The sequence below is a fragment of the Podarcis pityusensis genome (genome assembly GCF_964106645.2).
Source record: "Podarcis pityusensis genome assembly, chromosome: 17".
NCBI lineage: Eukaryota > Metazoa > Chordata > Lepidosauria > Squamata > Lacertidae > Podarcis > Podarcis pityusensis.
The window spans coordinates 1,837,799-1,855,764 of record NC_138042.1 but is presented as its reverse complement, the minus strand read 5'-3'; the positions used below and the strand labels follow the sequence as shown (position 1 = coordinate 1,855,764).

Here is a 17,966-nt window from a genome sequence, read left to right as displayed (position 1 = left end):
GGAACCGTGGGAACTGCAAAATCATCTGCCAGTTGAAAATAAGTTAGCATGAACAATAGGTCTGTCTGGGATCAAATGTGTTCTGGTGCAACCCATCATGCATAACTATGTGCATCAAGAATTGGAGCAGCTTGTGGATGCTTTAAAATTAAGAAAATAATGCAGTCATTCATGGTTTGCTCTTACTGCTGCTTTAGGTGTTCTTCCCAAATGATATTTTTGTAAGAATCTGGTGTGTTTTTAATTACATGGCATATTTATTTCTGAAAACTGCCTTGAGCTCTTTAGAAAAGTGAAAAATAAACATAGCAAATAAATGATGTTTACCAATTTACCATGTCTTCTGTGTGTTTGTGAACTGCTAACCACGCAAAGAAAAGCTGCCTGCATTTCCCCCTTTCATCACTGAACTCTCCTAATGCATTTGCAGAATGTTCCATTTGCTCAGGTGAGGTTGGGGGCAGCTTGTCTCAGGGTACTTGAACAAAGGCTGTGAGTCAAACATCCCTCGCAGCTTCATTAAAGCACCAAGCTCAGAGACCAAAAAAGAAAGAAAGATTGAGGGGAACAGGCAGTGTCTTTGTCACAGAGTTATTAATAGACTCCCACTAACAGGATTATAATAATTGCATATTTCCTGCATGCCCACCGGCAGTAGAATGCCTTTCCTGAAAACAGAACTGGAAATTGGTAGTTACTCAGGGGGAAAAAATACAAGCTATGTTTTTTGTTCTGAGAATGAGGTCCTTGCTAAACTGGCACACATCAAGAGCCTCTCAAATCCAGCGTCCTGTAACTAATTGTATTCGCGCAGAGGAAGTGACTGAAAAGCTGTAGGACCCAAGGAAGGGAGCAGGCATTCTGAAGTGGTCCAGCTTCTTGTGGCCACTTTCAGCATCAGAAAATAGCTTTATGTAAACTGGTTGGACTGCATCAAGTGCCCTGAAGTTTCCTGAAATATTTATTTGCTAATATGATCAAAGAGGTTCATGAAAGGCGGGGAAAGAGCCTCTGGATAATTGGCGGCTATTGATTCCTTCTGTTTCATTTCAAGGTACTGTTTCAGAAGCTGGGCACCTCCCCGACTCTCTGCTGAGCAGTAGCAAGACTCCAGGTGGGCTCCAGGTGCTCCCCCAGGGCTTGTGCTCCTTTGGAGAACTGACGGTGCGGAGGAGACTGTTGTAGTTTTAAGAAATATTATTCATTCACATATTTACACCTTCAGTCTGTATGGAGGGAGTCCAGTTCTTACAGCATGGTCCTCTTAAGAGGGGCTTGTCCCCCACAGCAGAGCAGCACTGGAGTGCAAGGCATCTCTCCCAGCCTGCCTTCAGCTAGCCTGCCCAAGATGGATCTCCCACTTTGTTCTCCCTTTCTTCTTCCCAGCACACCTTGCTCAAAAGACTATCTATTCCTCTGCCACCTCAAACACACACCCTGCCACCATGGCAACCTCTATCTGCCCAGGCCCAAGATTCCTCTTAGATGGGCCATCAACACCTTTTGTCATGTTAATGCCTCTATCCCAGGTGAGGCCCTAGCTTGGAAAGGAAGCTTAGCCTGTTTTTCCACTGGCCTCCAAACTTCCCTTCAATACGCTATCAAAATCCTATGATTATTAATTTCTAGGGTTTAGGGGGGGTTCCCTCAAATCTATAACAGTACTAATAAGTGAAAGCAAAAGGAATCCCAACTGCATAACGAACAAGGTTGGTTCTGTGTTGGGACCAGCTGCTTGCCACCACTCAGCCAGCTGAAGACACGCTTTCCAGCCCAACAAGGAGTGCTAGTCAGCAAGCTTACGTAGCAGCCAGCCAGTTGCCCTGGTGACAGAGCTGGCGACAGAGGCATGGAGGAAAACCCCCCTTGCACTGGCAACGTGTTTGCACCTTCCTCTGCCTGTTTCTCTCTCTCCTCTACTTTCTTTTCCCCAGTTCTGCTGCCTTGCAATTGACCTCACATGCCTCTCCGACCTCTGATTTGGTCTTGCATCGTTTATTCACATGGCTTTTTAAGAGGGAGAGAAACCAGGAAAGCTGGTTCCCATGTTATGCTAAGCCAATGCTCTGGTGTGTTTCCTCTCAGTGCAGCAAAGAGGGAGGAGGGCAGGCATAGTTTGAACACCCTGCACCAGCAGCACACTGGCTCATTCCCAGTAAGCTATGTTTGGCGCTGGCTGACTGTTCGTGTGCATACCAGAATAAAGGGAAGACAACAGTACTGAGGCAGATGGACCAATGACTGGACTCTGCCTAAGGCAACTTCTTATATTCTCATGTCCTCATGATGCTGGACACACACATTTTAAATACACTTTTCCAATTTTCATTCCACTAATATAGAAGTGTGTGTGTGCTTAATGTGTGACAGTCTATTGTAAAAAACACACAGCTTCTGCCAGTTCATTCTTCAAATTCTGAGCTATTTTCTTTCTCATTTTACAGTAATTCAAGTCATTAATTTTCAGTGAAAATTTCAAAATTAATTTTCATTCTTAAGAGGAGAAGAAATAGTATACAAACGATAAAAAGCTTGCAACTCACCAAAGACCTTTAGGACCTTGATGAAGGCTGCCTTCTCCAAGAAGGGCCCTTCCGGCCTCAGGTCCAGGGCTGCATGGCAGGTGACTTCCTCCCCGTGGTCGTCCTGCCGAGCAGCTATGGTGTGAGTCACCACAACATCACTGGCTTCATTGTCACTGTGGTCCTCAAAGGTCTTGACATACAGCTCCTCCTTCCCTTTATGCAAGGTCACAGTGAGGTTCTGGACAGGGGCAACGCTGAAAACCCGGCATGTCAAGTTATATTCCTTACCCACCTCCATCATTGGCAATGGATCCAACACTACCTGCTCTGGAATCTCTGGAATGATATGTGGAAGCACATTGGGATGGGATGGTAAGAAAAACACTGGGGCCTCATTTGAGCAGCGGAAGGCTTGGTTTCTGGTGGGCGGGGCTCCCTTCCAGGGGGGCTCCCTTCAGAGGGACCGCCAGCCTCCTCTTGCTTCTTGCCTCAGACTTGCCTCATGTTGTATTTAGTTTCTCTCATTATGCTGTTTTGTTACAGTTTTCTCTCAGTTTATTATTAAAGCTTGTTTACATTTACATGAGCCACTTATTTCTCTCAAAGAAAAAGAATCTTTGCTTAGGGAAGGTGTGGAATGTCCTAAACTTGGGTTTGCCAGGAGGATTGGTTTTGTTAATCACCCTCCACCTCCACAACAGGGATTACACATGAATGGCAGCTGCTGCTGTTGAAATCCCACAAGTAGGCCACATCCACACAATACATTTAAAGCATTATGATGCTACTTTAAACACTCATGAATACTTTAACCCCCCCCCCCAAGAATTCTGGGATTATTAGAAGACCCCTCTCCCCCTCCAAGAGCTACAATTCCCAGAGTTCCCTGGGCAGAGCAATTGATTGTTAATTAACCACAGTGGGGGGCTGCAGAGCTTTTGGCACAATAGGGAAATGCATGAGAAAAAGGGGGTAATTGTTCAATGCACAATTGTACATAACCTACCCATAAATAAATCAAAATGAGTGCTCAATAAATAGCTAATATCTTTGTGCAACAAATCAGGATGACTGCTCCATAGACAGCAGAATCTCCAGGAAGAGTAAGAACTCAAGGTGAAGGGACAGAAACAAAGGAGAGGTAGGCTGTTTTCTGCTTTACTTGATGATATTTGCTATTTGCCATTCTCATGACCCTCAGGCTCCTCCTTAACCACTAGACATAGCCAGGTTCTGCCACCTGACATGCCATCCTTAACCTTCCACTACTATGTCACCAGGATCCATCCCTGCTGACCCTCTGCATGAGGCCCATTCAGGCAGTCTGGGTGGAGAGTCTAGGGTGGTCAAACACCCTACTTTACAGGGGACAGTCCTTTAATTAAGACTTTCAAATATTATTGGGAAGGTCCTCTGCTTGCCTGGCTGCCTAGTCCAAGGCCAGCTTAAAGATGAAGAAGCCTAAGGAGGGAGAGCAGAAGGCACCTTGAAGCTGCCTCTCAACAGACAGGAGACTGAACTGGCCCACTATCCACAGACTCTCCATGATGTGAACTGCATTAAATTTCTATTTAAGCTCTGGTCTTGCAGACAACTTCATTGTCCAGAAAGTGGGAGAAGCAACAAGAGGAACAGCCATTTTAGATCTGGTCCTAACCAATGTTGATGACCTGGTTAGTGGGGTAGAAGTGGAAGGATCATTAGGCGCGAGTGATCATGCTCTGCTCTTCTGAAGTTTACTATACAGCGGAAAGGAGCAGCCAAGCATACTAGGACTCAATTTCTTGACTTTAAGAAAGCCGACTTCATAAAACTTAGGGAAGTGCTGGGTGAGATCCCATGGACAGTAATACTAAAAGGAAAGGGAGTTCATGATGGCTGGGAGTTTGTTAAGAGGGAGATACTAAAAGCACAACGTCAGGCAATACCAATGAGACGGAAACATGGAAGGTGCCTAAAGAAGCCAGGGTGGCTATCTAAAGAACTTTTAACTGAGTTAAGATTAAAAAAGGATGTGTACCAAAAATGGAAAAGGGGGGAAACCACCAAAGAGGAATTCAAACAAATAGCCAGCACGTGTAGACACAAAGTCAGAAAAGCTAAAGCACAGAATGAACTCAGGCTTGCTAGAGAGGTTAAAAGCAACAAAAAAGGCTTTTATGGGTATGTTCGTAGCAAAAGGAAGAACAAAGAAACAGTGGGGTCACTCAGAGGAGAAGATGGTGAAATGCAAACAGGGGACACAGAAAGGGCTGAACTCCTCAATGCCTTCTTTGCCTCAGTCTTCTCCGATAAAGAAAACAATGCCCGACCTGAAGAATTTGGAGCAAATGATTCAGCAGAGGAAACACAGCCCAGAATAACTAAGGAGATAGTACAAGAATACTTGGCTAGTTTAGCTGTATTCAAGTCTCCAGGGCCAGATGAACTGCATCCAAGAGTATTAAAAGAACTGGCAGATGTGATCTCAGAACCACTGGCAGTCATCTTTGAGAATTCCTGGAGAACAGGCGAAGTCCCGGCAGACTGGAGGAGAGCAAATGTTGTCTCTATTTTCAAAAAGGGGAAAAGAGAGGACCCAAATAATTACCGCCCAGTCAGTCTGACATCAATACCAGGGAAGATTCTGGAGCAGATCATTAAGCAAACACTCTGTGAGCACCTAGAAAGGAATTCTGTGATCACCAATAGTCAGCATGGATTTCTGAAAAATAAGTCATGTCAGACTAACCTGATCTCGTTTTTTGACAGAATTACAAGTTTGGTAGATGAAGGGAACGCAGTGGATGTAGCCTACCTTGATTTCAGCAAGGCATTTGACAAGGTGCCCCATGATATTCTTGTAAAGAAGCTGGTAAAATGCGGTCTTGACTATGCTACCACTCAGTGGATTTGTAACTGGCTGACTGACCGAAGCCAAAGGGTGCTCATCAATGGTTCCTCTTCATCCTGGAGAAGAGTGACTAGTGGGGTGCCACAGGGTTCTGTCTTGGGCCCGGTCTTATTCAACATCTTTATCAACGACTTGGATGATGGACTCAAGGGCATCCTGATCAAATTTGCAGATGACACCAAACTGGGAGGGGTGGCTAACACCCCAGAGGACAGGATCACACTTCAAAACGACCTTGACAGATTAGAGAACTGAGCCAAAACAAACAAGATGAATTTTAACAGGGAGAAATGTAAAGTATTGCACTTGGGCAAAAAAAATGAGAGGCACAAATACAAGATGGGTGACACCTGGCTTGAGAGCAGTACATGTGAAAAGGATCTAGGAGTCTTGGTTGACCACAAACTTGACATGAGCCAACAGTGTGACGCGGCAGCTAAAAAAGCCAATGCAATTCTGGGCTGCATCAATAGGAGTATAGCATCTAGATCAAGGGAAGTAATAGTGCCACTGTATTCTGCTCTGGTCAGACCTCACCTGGTGTACTGTGTCCAGTTCTGGGCACCACAGTTCAAGAAGGACACTGACAAACTGGAACGTGTCCAGAGGAGGGCAACCAAAATGGTCAAAGGCCTGGAAACGATGCCTTATGAGGAACGGCTAAGGGAGCTGGGCATGTTTAGCCTGGAGAAGAGGAGCTTAAGGGGTGATATGATAGCCATGTTCAAATATATCAAAGGATGTCACATAGAGGAGGGAGAAAGGTTGTTTTCTGCTGCTCCAGAGAAGCGGACACGGAGCAATGGATCCAAACTACAAGAAAGAAGATTCCACCTCAACATTAGGAAGAACTTCCTGACAGTAAGAGCTGTTTGACAGTGGAATTTGCTGCCAAGGAGTGTGGTGGAGTCTCCTTCTTTGGAGGTCTTTAAGCAGAGGCTTGACAACCATATGTCAGGAGTGCTCTGATGGTGTTTCCTGCTTGGCAGGGGGTTGGACTCGATGGCCCTTGTGGTCTCTTCCAACTCTATGATTCTATGATTCTATGGTCATTCTTTTTAAATGTATGTATTTATGCAAATTTTATGCAAATCTCTGTCCCTCTTTGTCCTATTTTTTATGATGCATATAACAAAGGGCCACCACAGCAATCAGGAGATCATCCACCAGATCCCAAGAAAACTCCTTTGGAGTCAAAGGCAAGCATATTCACGCCTATTAAGAAATGTGCATTTGAGCACCTCTCTTTACTCCTAAGAGGCGATACACCTCAGAACTTTCAAATGGTGCTGCTCATGCTGGGATTTGAGAAAGGAAGGGATCTTAAGCTGTGGGGCATCCACTGCAATGCCATCCTCCCTTGGGAAGGAAACTAGCTTGGCCTGACGCCGTTCATCTTGTTCAGTCTCTGAGGCCAAACTGGCTTGGATTTTGTATTTGCCTAGATCAGAGACTGCATAGGAGCAAGCCACTACAAGTTCCCTAGAGAAAAGGAAAAAGATGCAAACACCACATTTTGTTTTGTTTTTAAAATAGCCTTTGCTTCATAGCTACTTACGATACACCGTGATGCTTGCATGCACAGATCTGTGCTTTCCGTAACAGCTGAAGGAGCACTCTGCAGTGGGTGCCCACTCCGTGATGTTCACAAGCTGGAAGGCTGCCCAGCCGGTCCCATTGTCTCTCTTCTCCTTGATCAGAGATGTCTCCAAGCTTCCCCTGGCATCTGTTTCCTGACAGCTGGCACTGCAGTTCAGCCAGAGAGACCCACCATGCACCACCACAGGGTTTTTCGGCCAAATGGTCACATCAAAAGTGTGCTGTTCAGCTCCTGAAATAGTGCACATGCTCATAAGCGTTTTGTCAGGGAGTTGGCAAAAAAGAAGAAGGTCACACAGAGATTGACAGGGTCCTAAAACAGAGAGGATCTAATATTCCTTGCATTTGGGGCTTGGGCTGCTCTACATGCCACAGCCATTGCCCACCCGAGCCAGGGCTCGGACTGTCCTCTGTTTTGCTCTCCAAGATGTGGCAACCCTACCTAGCTTGCACTCCCCAGCAGGCCCATGCAGAGCTTGTCTGAGGCCCAGGGTGGGAGTCCCAAGTCAACTGGGAGGTGCAGGGCATTTGGGGCGTGACAGTGTAAGTCTGGCAGGCCCCTCATGCTCCCCCAGCTGGTCTGAGGCCTGAGTAAGTGTACAGACCCTCCAAGTGTCCCTATTTTCCAGAGACAGTCCCCGATTTACAGAAGTCACCCCGGTTTCTGATTTGATTCCAAAATCTCCTGCTTTTCCTTAGGACTTCCCTATTTTCATCCAAGGGTATGGAGTTATGTGATCCCCAAGTCAAGGAGATAAGTAACTATACATCTGAATGCAGCCCTGTATGGGGAAGGTTTTTTTAATGTTTAATGCTTTATTATGTGTTTATATATGTTGGAAGCTGTCCAGAGTGGCTGGGGAAACCCAGTAAGATAGATGGGATATAAATAATAAAGTTGTAGTTGTTGTTGTTGTTATGGAATAGGGTGTCCCTATTTTAATCAGAGAAAAGTTGGAGGGCGTTGGTGTACCTGCCTGCCACTGCTCTGCAGGGGTCTGCTCTTCAGCATGTTACCCAAGGCAGAATGTGGTCTTAAAAGTAGACTATGGACAGAAAGTTCCCCAGCACTTGACTGGACTTTTGTATTTCTTAAGTGAAAGTTGAAACTCTTAGGAAGCTTTCCTTTGCTCATACTAAATTTTGCTTGTACAGTGGTACCTCGGGTTACAGATGCTTCAGGTTACAGACGCTTCAGGTTACAGACTCCGCTAACCCAGAAATAGTACCTCGGGTTAAGAACTTTGCTTCAGGATGAGAACAGAAATCATGCAGTGGTGGCAGCGGGAGGCCCCATTAGCTAAAGTAGTACCTCAGGTTAAGAACAGTTTCAGGTTAAGAACAGACCTCCAGAACAAATTAAGTTCTTAACTCGAGGTACCACTGTACTATGTATAACTATTGAACACTGCAGAATTTGCTATGTTCCACTGGAATCCACTGACTGGGAGCGGCTGCCAGGACCATATAACACCGGTCCTAAAGTACACTGGTTCCCAGTATGTTTCTGATCACAATTCGAAGTGCTGGTGCCAACCTGTAAACCCTACATGGCCTTGGTCCTGTATACCTGAAGGAGCGTCTCCACCCCCATCGTTCAGCCCTGACACTAAAGTCCAGCTCCAAGGATCTTCTGGCGGTTCCCTCCCTGTGAGAAGTGAGGTTACAGGGAACCAGGCAGAGGGCCTTCTCAGTAGTGGCGCCCGCCCTGTGGAACGCCCTCTCGTCTGATGTCAGAGAAATAAACAACTATCTGACTTTTAGAAGACATCTGAAGGCAGCCCTGTATCGGGAAGTTTTTAATGTTTGATGCTTTATTATGTTTTTATATGTGTTGGAAGCTACCCAGAGTGGCTGGGGCAACCTAGCCAGATGGGTCAAGTATTAATAATAATAATAATCCCTTTTCTGACCCCTGGTCCTGTGCTTCACACTCAGTTTAATTGGTTGTTGTGGGTGCCTCATCTTTCCAGTCCTAAATTCAGTTCTCCTCATTCCACATCAGCTTGCAAAGTATTTTGTTTAAAGTCCCCATGACAATTCATCAATTAGCTTCTCTTAATATATACAGCTTTGGATGAAATTTTATCTCATAAACACAGTTTTGCAAAGCAATTGTTCCAATTACAATGCATTTTCATACATTATTTCCACTAATATATACATCTTTATGCACACTTTGCCCTAGTGTTTGCCCTAATATAGATTACTCAGCTGGAGAACAGCACTGCAAAATTCTGAGAGGTGTGGATTTTGAAGGATGGTTGTGTTCAGTTTGTGCATTGTTTCAGAAAGTGAAAATTATGCAGATTCACCTTTAAATGCAAACTTAATTGAATTATCCATCCCTTTGTTGTTGTTTAGTCGTGTCTGACTCTTCGTGACTCCATGGACCAGAGCATGCCAGGAACTCCTGTCTTCCACTGCCTCCCGCAGTTTGGTCAAACTCATGCTGGTAGCTTTGAGAACACTGTCCCACCATCTCGTCCTCTGTCGTCCCCTTCTCCTTGTGCCCTCCATCTTTCCCAACATCAGGGTCTTTTCCAGGGAGTCTTCTCTTCTCAAGATGGGTGACACCTGGCTTGAGAGCAGTACATGTGAAAAGGATCTAGGAGTCTTGGTTGACCACAAACTTGACATGAGCCAACAGTGTGACGCGGCAGCTAAAAAAGCCAATGCAATTCTGGGCTGCATCAATAGGAGTATAGCATCTAGATCAAGGGAAGTAATAGTGCCACTGTATTCTGCTCTGGTCAGACCTCACCTGGAGTACTGTGTCCAGTTCTGGGCACCACAGTTCAAGAAGGACACTGACAAACTGGAACGTGTCCAGAGGAGGGCAACCAAAATGGTCAAAGGCCTGGAAACGATGCCTTATGAGGAACGGCTAAGGGAGCTGGGCATGTTTAGCCTGGAGAAGAGGAGCTTAAGGGGTGATATGATAGCCATGTTCAAATATATAAAAGGATGTCACATATAGGAGGAAGAAAGGTTGTTTTCTGCTGCTCCAGAGAAGCGGACACGGAGCAATGGATCCAAACTACAAGAAAGAAGATTCCACCTAAACATTAGGAAGAACTTCCTGACAGTAAGAGCTGTTTGACAGTGGAACTTGCTGCCCAGGAGTGTGGTGGAGTCTCCTTCTTTGGAGGTCTTTAAGCAGAGGCTTGACAACCATATGTCAGGAGTGCTCTGATGGTGTTTCCTGCTTGGCAGGGGGTTGGACTCGATGGCCCTTGTGGTCTCTTCCAACTCTATGATTCTATGATTCTATGATTCTCATGAGGTGGCCAAAGTATTGGAGCCTCAGCTTCACGATCTGTCCTTCCAGTGAGCACTCAGGGCTGATTTCCTTCAGAATGGAGAGGTTTGATCCAAGAGACTCTCAAGAGTCTCATCCAGCACCATAATTCAAAAGCATCAATTCTTCGGCGATCAGCCTTCTTAACGGTCCAGCTCTCACTTCCATACATCACTACTGGAAAAACCATGGCTTTAACTATACGGATCTTTGTTGGCAAGGCGATGTCTCTGCTTTTTAAGATGCTGTCTAGGTTTGTCATTGCTTTTCTCCCAAGAAGCAGGCGTCTTTTAATTTCGTGACTGCTGTCACCATCTGCAGTGATCATGGAGCCCAAGAAAGTAAAATCTCTCACTGCCTCCATTTCTTCCCCTTCTATTTGCCAGAAGGTGATGGGACCAGTGGCCATGATCTTCGTTTTTTTGATGTTGAGCTTCAGATCATATTTTGCGCTCTCCTCTTTCACCCTCATTAAAAGGTTCTTTAATTCCTCCTCACTTTCTGCCATCAAGGTTGTGTCATCTGCATATCTGAGGTTGTTGATATTTCTTCCGGCAATCTTAATTCCAGCCAGGGATTCATCCAGCCCAGCCTTTCGCATGATGAATTCTGCATATAAGTTAAATAAGCAGGGAGACAATATACAGCCTTGCCGTACTCCTTTCCCAATTTTGAACCAATCAGTTGTTCCATATCCAGTTCTAACTGTAGCTTCTTGTCCCACATAGAGATTTCTCAGGCTCGCAGTAAATCCAGGAATGGAAAGATCTGCCGATTTTGGTTCTCTCAGTTTTCCAATTTTAAATTTTGTTTGCCACATTTCTGCAGCAATTTGTGATGGTTTTAAAATCCTCATGAAAATTCTTCAGCATTTTAGTGTGAATTTCTCCTAATAAACACATTTTTCTATGCAGTTTTGACTAATGTACACAGTGCTGCTAGCAATTCCTCCTACTATAATGTTTTTATATGATATTTTCACCAACATATTCTATAATACTATGATTCAATTTAATGCACTCCCCCCCCCAATACATGCATGTTTGTAAACACTGGACTCATTGACACATCACTTTCCCTGCTGCTTCCACCCAGGAAAACCCGCTCTTTATCACTGAAGGCTCATCCAGACTTCCTTTTGTGGCATGTTTCTAGGCACAAGTTCATGCTTTAAAGCCCTGCGTCTGGGTGCTAAGCCCACTCTTTACTGCTGAAAACAATTCCTTGAAAAACCAAATTGCTGTTTGTTCCAATTCAGCATTAAAGATCAGGTTATCCTGTGGAAAGTGGCAGCAGGAGAGAGAGAGCACCCACTTCTGCTCCATCCCCCCTACACTGATTGCTATGTGGCCCCCGATAGATTGCCCCCCACTTTCAGAAGGGAATTATGCCTTCCACGGGGAGGGGGGGGGTGTTTCTCCATCCCTGAACAAGAGAGTCCATAAGTTAAGGAAAGTGATGAGCAGATACAAAGGAGATCTGCAGCCTTCATAATTGTGTGGAAGGAAGAACGTTGTTAGGACCACCTTTAAATGGCCCAGCTCTGCACCCTGTGACATGAAGTGGCTGCTGAGAATCTGGGGAAGGGTCAAGAGGCTGCTCCTCCAGCATCTAACTCAGGGTCACCAGAGCTGCAGAAGATGAGGAGTGGCAGGGAGAGTTGGTGAAAGGAAGGGGTTTTCTGGTGGAGGGGTGAGGGGTTCCACGGGTGGAGCAAAAGGAGCAGAAGTATCTAAGAAGACATGCTGGGGGGTTAGGAAGGAATTCCATCCATCCATCCATCCATTCCCCACCTTTTCCATTAATGGGACTTAAGGCTCATGGACAAAAATAAGAACTGCTAAAAACATAGAAAAAACAATAATTAAAGAACAGTTAAACACTGATAGAACACACACACACACACACACACACACACACACACACACACACACACTATTCAAACCATACAAATAATTACAATAAAAACAGCATAGCACCAGCCCTTTCATTAAAAGCAGTCAGTTACCAAAAGGTCTTCACCTCCTGCCAGAAGGACAAGAAGGAGGAAACCATTTTGGCCTCCCTAGCCAAGGAGTTCCAAAATTGCCCAGGAGGAGCCACCACTGAGAAGGCTCTCCTCCCCACCAAGTGTGAGGGGGGCTTCCCACAAAGAGCTCAGGGCCCAGGCAGGTTCGTATGAGGGAAGAGGGTCTTTCCAATAGCTTGGACCTCAGCCATATAGGGCTTTTTAGGTCATAACCAGGACAGTTTGGAATGTGCCCAGAAGCAGACTGGTAGTCAGTGGAGTCTACAGTTTTCAGTGAATGCCTTTGACGCTTTCAGGCCTATCTTATTTTGGGTGATTCTAATTTTTAATTGTAAATTTTAAAAGAGTTTTAAACCACATTTTAAATTGATGTAATATGCCCAGGGACCTTAGGGTGAAGGGCGGGTAAAAAATAGCAACAACAGGAACAGACACAGAGCAATAATTTAGATACGTCTCTGTCCAGAGGTGCTTTCAAGCTAAACTTTGACACAAGCATGGCAGCAGAGAGCAGGGAGGAAGACATACAGGGGAAGCATATGCATTCCGTTCAGTTACGTATAGTTGTGTCAAAGAGATGCACAGCGGTGTGTGATGTATGTGTGTGTATATACAATGACCAGGTGCATAAGATGAGCCCTGAGGCTGGATCAGGCCAAAGCATCCTGTTCTCCAGCGGCCAACCAGGTGCCCCAAGGGACGCCCACAAGCAGCACCTGTTTGCAGAAGGAGAGGGTTTCTACACCTTTAATCGTGGAAAAGCTGCCATCTGTCAGCATTTTCTGCCAAAGGGAGAGGAGTCCTGCTGTTCTCCTTTGCTTCTAGTTGTGCGAATGCAACAAGAGGGAAGTAAATTGTTGCCAGGGTCCCTGAGTCTACAGGATAGGGCAAGGGAGCCAGAACTCCACAATCATGACTTCCAGCCCCTCCCTTTCAGAACCCTGTCTTTCAACTCTGCCGACACTTGAACTGAGACTTCTTTGTTTTTGATGCTGTGGTATGGGAAATAAGAATTATTAATTTTTTGGCCCTGACCATATGCAGAGTATCTCTCACAACCATCCTCCGTGGAGTGAGAATTAAACTTCAGAACTCCATTCTAAAAGCCAGAGATAAAACCTCAGGGCAGACTATGATCCCAGTGGACACTTTACCCGGACATCCCCTGGAAGAGAACCCAAAGCACCTCTGGGAACGCACAAACACAATTTTCTTAAACAGCAGGAGGTTTTCTTACAATAAAGCAGTATATAAATTTTGTTAAATAAATGCTGTGCTTAAACCATCGGTTGAAAGAGCTTGAAACAAAAGCTTTCCTCACTGGTTCACTTTATACTATAAGCCAAGAAGAACGAGTCTTATCGTTTCCCAATGAAAGGGGGGGGGGGAATGCAGGATACAGCATTAGAGGGTGGTTTACAAAGGGGGGGGGGACCGCAAGCTGTCTGGTCACAGGCACGTGCCGAGTCCCTGTAAGATATCTAGACAGAGATGCCTGTAAAGTCCCCAGGAATTGCGCGCGCGCCCACACACACACACACACACACACACACACACACGGTTGGAGAATGACCTCCTTGTTTCTAGCCTCGCACAGCCCAGGCGAATCCATCCAGCTGCATCCATCTCAGCAGATTCCGTTAGTGGCAAGGAAAGGCGAGCCTCCCCTCCAAGCCCCCTTGCTTTTGTTACCAGCTCCCCGAGAAGCCCATCGCCATCGACTGGAGGAAAGAAGCGCATCGGCTGAGACCCTTACCTGCCAGCCCCAGAAGCAGCAGCAGCAGCAGGAGGAAGCAGCAGCCGAGCAAGAGATGTCCGAGTTTCTGGGTCTTCATGGCTGAGAAAGCAAAGCTGAGCTGGAGAGAGAAGCCTAGAGAGCGGAGGGGGGAGAAGGCGGGGGGGGGGCTCTGGATTGGTTTAGCGTTGCTAACTTGGTATCTAAGGAAGAGGAAGCAGCAGAGGCGGCACAGAAAGCAGCAGAAGCTGGAGACCTGCTGTTCTCCGGGGCCAGAGGCTGCGTGTTTCTCTTCCCACCCGCCTCAACTCCTCAGGAAGAGACCCGGCCCCATAGCATCAGCAGAATGGTCCACCCATTCCTGCATCCCATTTCCCATTGTGGGCAGCGTGATGGATGCCACAGACGGAGGTGGGGCGGGGAAATGCAGGACCCCCGCTCGGATTGCCACAAGCACAAATGGGTCACCTGAAAAAATGGGCAGAAGCCCACCTGCAGTTTAGTAGTCTTCCAGGTGCGGGTTGTGAACGGCACAAAGGAAGAGAAAGAGCCGGAGAGGGAGAAGGAGATGAGGTGCTTGAGATCTTGGTGGAGGAGTCAGAGAACTTGTTTGCACAAACCTCTTGCTCTTCCAGCAGGGGGAGCTGCCTGACTGCAGGTCTCACATGGAAGGTCTTGAGTCTTCTTGGGTCAGCACCTCCCTCTTAAAAAGCCATGGCAGCAACAGAGCAGAGGTGTAGGGGGGGCTGGGGGGGGCGTCACCCCGGGCACAGTTTTGCAGATGCACAAGGCAGTTGTGAGCTGTTGTGTCCTTTTCAGCCCCCTTCCAGCTGGAGGGCGCTTGAGAAGGACACAAACAGCCCATTGCGCCCTGACAGCCCAACGCCTTTCTTTCGAGTCTCACAAAGTGCTGCTGGCCTCACAGGGTGCCATGCATGCACCCCTCAAAGCCAGCTGGCCAGAGGGTGGGGATCGGTCCGGCGGTGTGCCCCCATCCCCAAGGTGTGCCCCGCCCCCATGGCGCACTGTGAGTGCCCTGGCACACACTTGCCTGCCCAGTGGGGAACGCTCTGCCACTGCAACAGGAAGATAATTTGGGGGAGGGCACAGGAGAAGCAAAGTATAGTTCTGGGTGGGTGAGCTGAGCCCAGGGGCGGGTCTGCTATGAATAATAATAATAATAATAATAATAATAATAAAATTTTATTTATATCCCGCCCTCCCCAGCTGAAGCTGGGCTCAGGGCAGCTAACAACAATAAAACAGTACAAAAGTACAGCATAAACAACACTCTAAAATCATTCATTATAAAATTAATGAAACTAATGAAGCTTAAGCTTCAGGCCCCCTAATCCTGGAGGGCTCCAGAAGAGACTTTAGTCCACATTGTCTAGGAGAACCAATTTGAGTGGCACAACTCAAATCTTTCTATGATGCATCATGCATGAATGTAACAGTTCTCTAATTTTCATCCCCTGCCCCATAACTTGAAAACTATAAGGCATAGGCAAGAAAACTATAAGGCATAAGGATTTTTTATTCACACTTTGACATGTGAGATAATACAGTAATTTTATTCAAAATTTGAGATGCAATAGTTGTTTTTTAAAAGAACAATCCATTGTAGAAGAGAACAGTGGTTACCCAGACCTTGTTTCTGGTTGCAAACGGACCTCCATTATAGCACAAGCTTCAGGACCCCTGAAATGTAGGTCTGCCACTGGCTGTGTCACACACCTCTGAAGAAAAATAGCAGTATATCTTAATGACAGGGGTCCAGCAATTGGGGCAGGGGGCAAGTGAGGGGAAATCTCCTTTGGGGGGGCATGTGCTCCCTTGCCTCTCTTCTGGCACTGCCCATACTAAAAGGCCCACTCCCTCCAGGCCCTTCTTCCTGCATGGTGACAGCTGTCATCAAAATGGGGAACTCCTTGAGAAGACACCCTTTTTCCTGCTTATTACTTGCCAGGTGTGGTTTGCACAAAAGGAATATGATAATGATGATGAAGGTGGTGAGGATGATGGTAAGTTCATCAATATGGTGCATACAAGACTTGACAGAATAACATTCCTCCTTCAGGAGGAGGGGAGGGTATTAACTGGATGGATGGATGAACATAAATCAGATTTTGCAATCTAAACTTTAACATTGTCTGTCAAAGGAGACACAAGGGTACTGAGACAAACAAATGCAGTTACATGTACTTAAGTATTGTTTCAGTTGTGGTAAGAACACAGAGGGTCTCTCAAGATATTTGTTTCTTTTTATAATTTTTTCAAAATACTCACTATTTACTGTGAAACAAGTGACTCACTGTGTCCTTACCACAAGTGAAACAATGCTTAAGTGTGGGATAATCAACATCATATAACCAACATGAGGGATAATCAACATCATATAACCAACATGAGGGATAATCAACATCATATAACCAACATGCCTAAGTCTAATTAATGCACGAAGGGGTTAATGTTATAGAGTAAGCTGCTCTGCCAGGCTTAGCTAATTTATTCCCCTGCACCATGGAAGGAAGGTAATAAAACCTATTGTTCGCTCCCAGTCTACCTGAGAAGCTAAGGGTGTGAAGAGGTCTGAGCTGGTTGCTCTAAGCTTAAAACACATGACTCTTACAAGCCTTTAATGTCTTCCTATACCAATAATTTAGGCACTTTCACCACTAGAATCATAGAATCATAGAATCATAGAGTTGGAAGAGACCACAAGGGCCATCGAGTCCAACCCCCTGCCAAGCAGGAAACACCATCAGAGCACTCCTGACATATGGTTGTCAAGCCTCTGCTTAAAGACCTCCAAAGAAGGAGACTCCACCACACTCCTTGGCAGCAAATTCCACTGGCAAACAGCTCTTACTGTCAGGAAGTTCTTCCTAATGTTTAGGTGGAATCTTCTTTCTTGTAGTTTGGATCCATTGCTCCGTGTCCGCTTCTCTGGAGCAGCAGAAAACAACCTTTCTCCCTCCTCTATGGGACATCCTTTTATATATTTGAACATGGCTATCATATCACCCCTTAACCTCCTCTTCTCCAGGCTAAACATGCCCAGCTCCCTTAGCCGTTCCTCATAAGGCATCGTTTCCAGGCCTTTGACCATTTTGGTTGCCCTCCTCTGGACACGTTCCAGTTTGTCAGTGTCCTTCTTGAACTGTGGTGCCCAGAATTGGACACAGTACTCCAGGTGAGGTCTGACCAGAGCAGAATACAGTGGCACTATTACTTCCCTTGATCTAGATGCCATACTCCTATTGATGCAGCCCAGAATTGCATTGGCTTCTTTAGCTGCCGCGTCACACTGTTGGCTCATGTCAAGTTTGTGGTCAACCAAGACTCCTAGATCCTTTTCACATGTACTGCTCTCAAGCCAGGTGTCACCCATCTTGTATTTGTGCCTCTCATTTTTTTTGCCCAAGTGCAATACTTTACATTTCTCCCTGTTAAAATTCATCTTGTTTGTTTTGGCCCAGTTCTCTAATCTGTCAAGGTCGTTTTGAAGTGTGATCCTGTCCTCTGGGGTGTTAGCCACCCCTCCCAGTTTGGTGTCATCTGCAAATTTGATCAGGAAGCCCTTGAGTCCATCATCCAAGTCGTTGATAAAGATGTTGAATAAGACCGGGCCCAAGACAGAACCCTGTGGCACCCCACTAGTCACTCTTCTCCAGGATGAAGAGGAACCATTGATGAGCACCCTTTGGCTTCGGTCAGTCAGCCAGTTACAAATCCACTGAGTGGTAGCATAGTCAACACCGCATTTTACTAGCTTCTTTACAAGAATATCATGGGGCACCTTGTCAAATGCCTTGCTGAAATCAAGGTAGGCTACATCCACTGCGTTCCCTTCATCTACCAGGCTTGTAATTCTGTCAAAA

General features: G+C 46.0%; 1 protein-coding gene across 4 annotated transcripts in view; it reads right to left on the bottom strand.

Annotated features, from left to right (window-relative positions):
- Nucleotides 1-14,686, bottom strand: part of ICAM5 (intercellular adhesion molecule 5) — a 28,932-nt gene extending 14,246 nt beyond the window's left edge. For 2 of the 4 annotated variants that reach the window (XR_013981128.1, XM_080988445.1), the window contains exons 1-3: nt 9,333-9,983; nt 6,977-7,249; nt 2,544-2,861 (exon numbers count right to left, since the gene is read on the bottom strand). Coding sequence is in view for 3 of the 4 variants with exons in the window: in XM_080988445.1 (XP_080844571.1) it covers nt 2,544-2,861; nt 6,977-7,249; nt 9,333-9,711 (970 nt within the window). In the remaining variant the exon portion in view is untranslated. Of the gene's footprint in view, nt 1-2,543; nt 2,862-6,976; nt 7,250-9,332; nt 9,984-14,103; nt 14,185-14,550 lie in introns of those variants that run through there. The other 2 variants (XM_080988446.1, XM_080988447.1) reach the window with 2 other exon arrangements.
- Nucleotides 14,687-17,966: the final 3,280 nt, after the last annotated feature.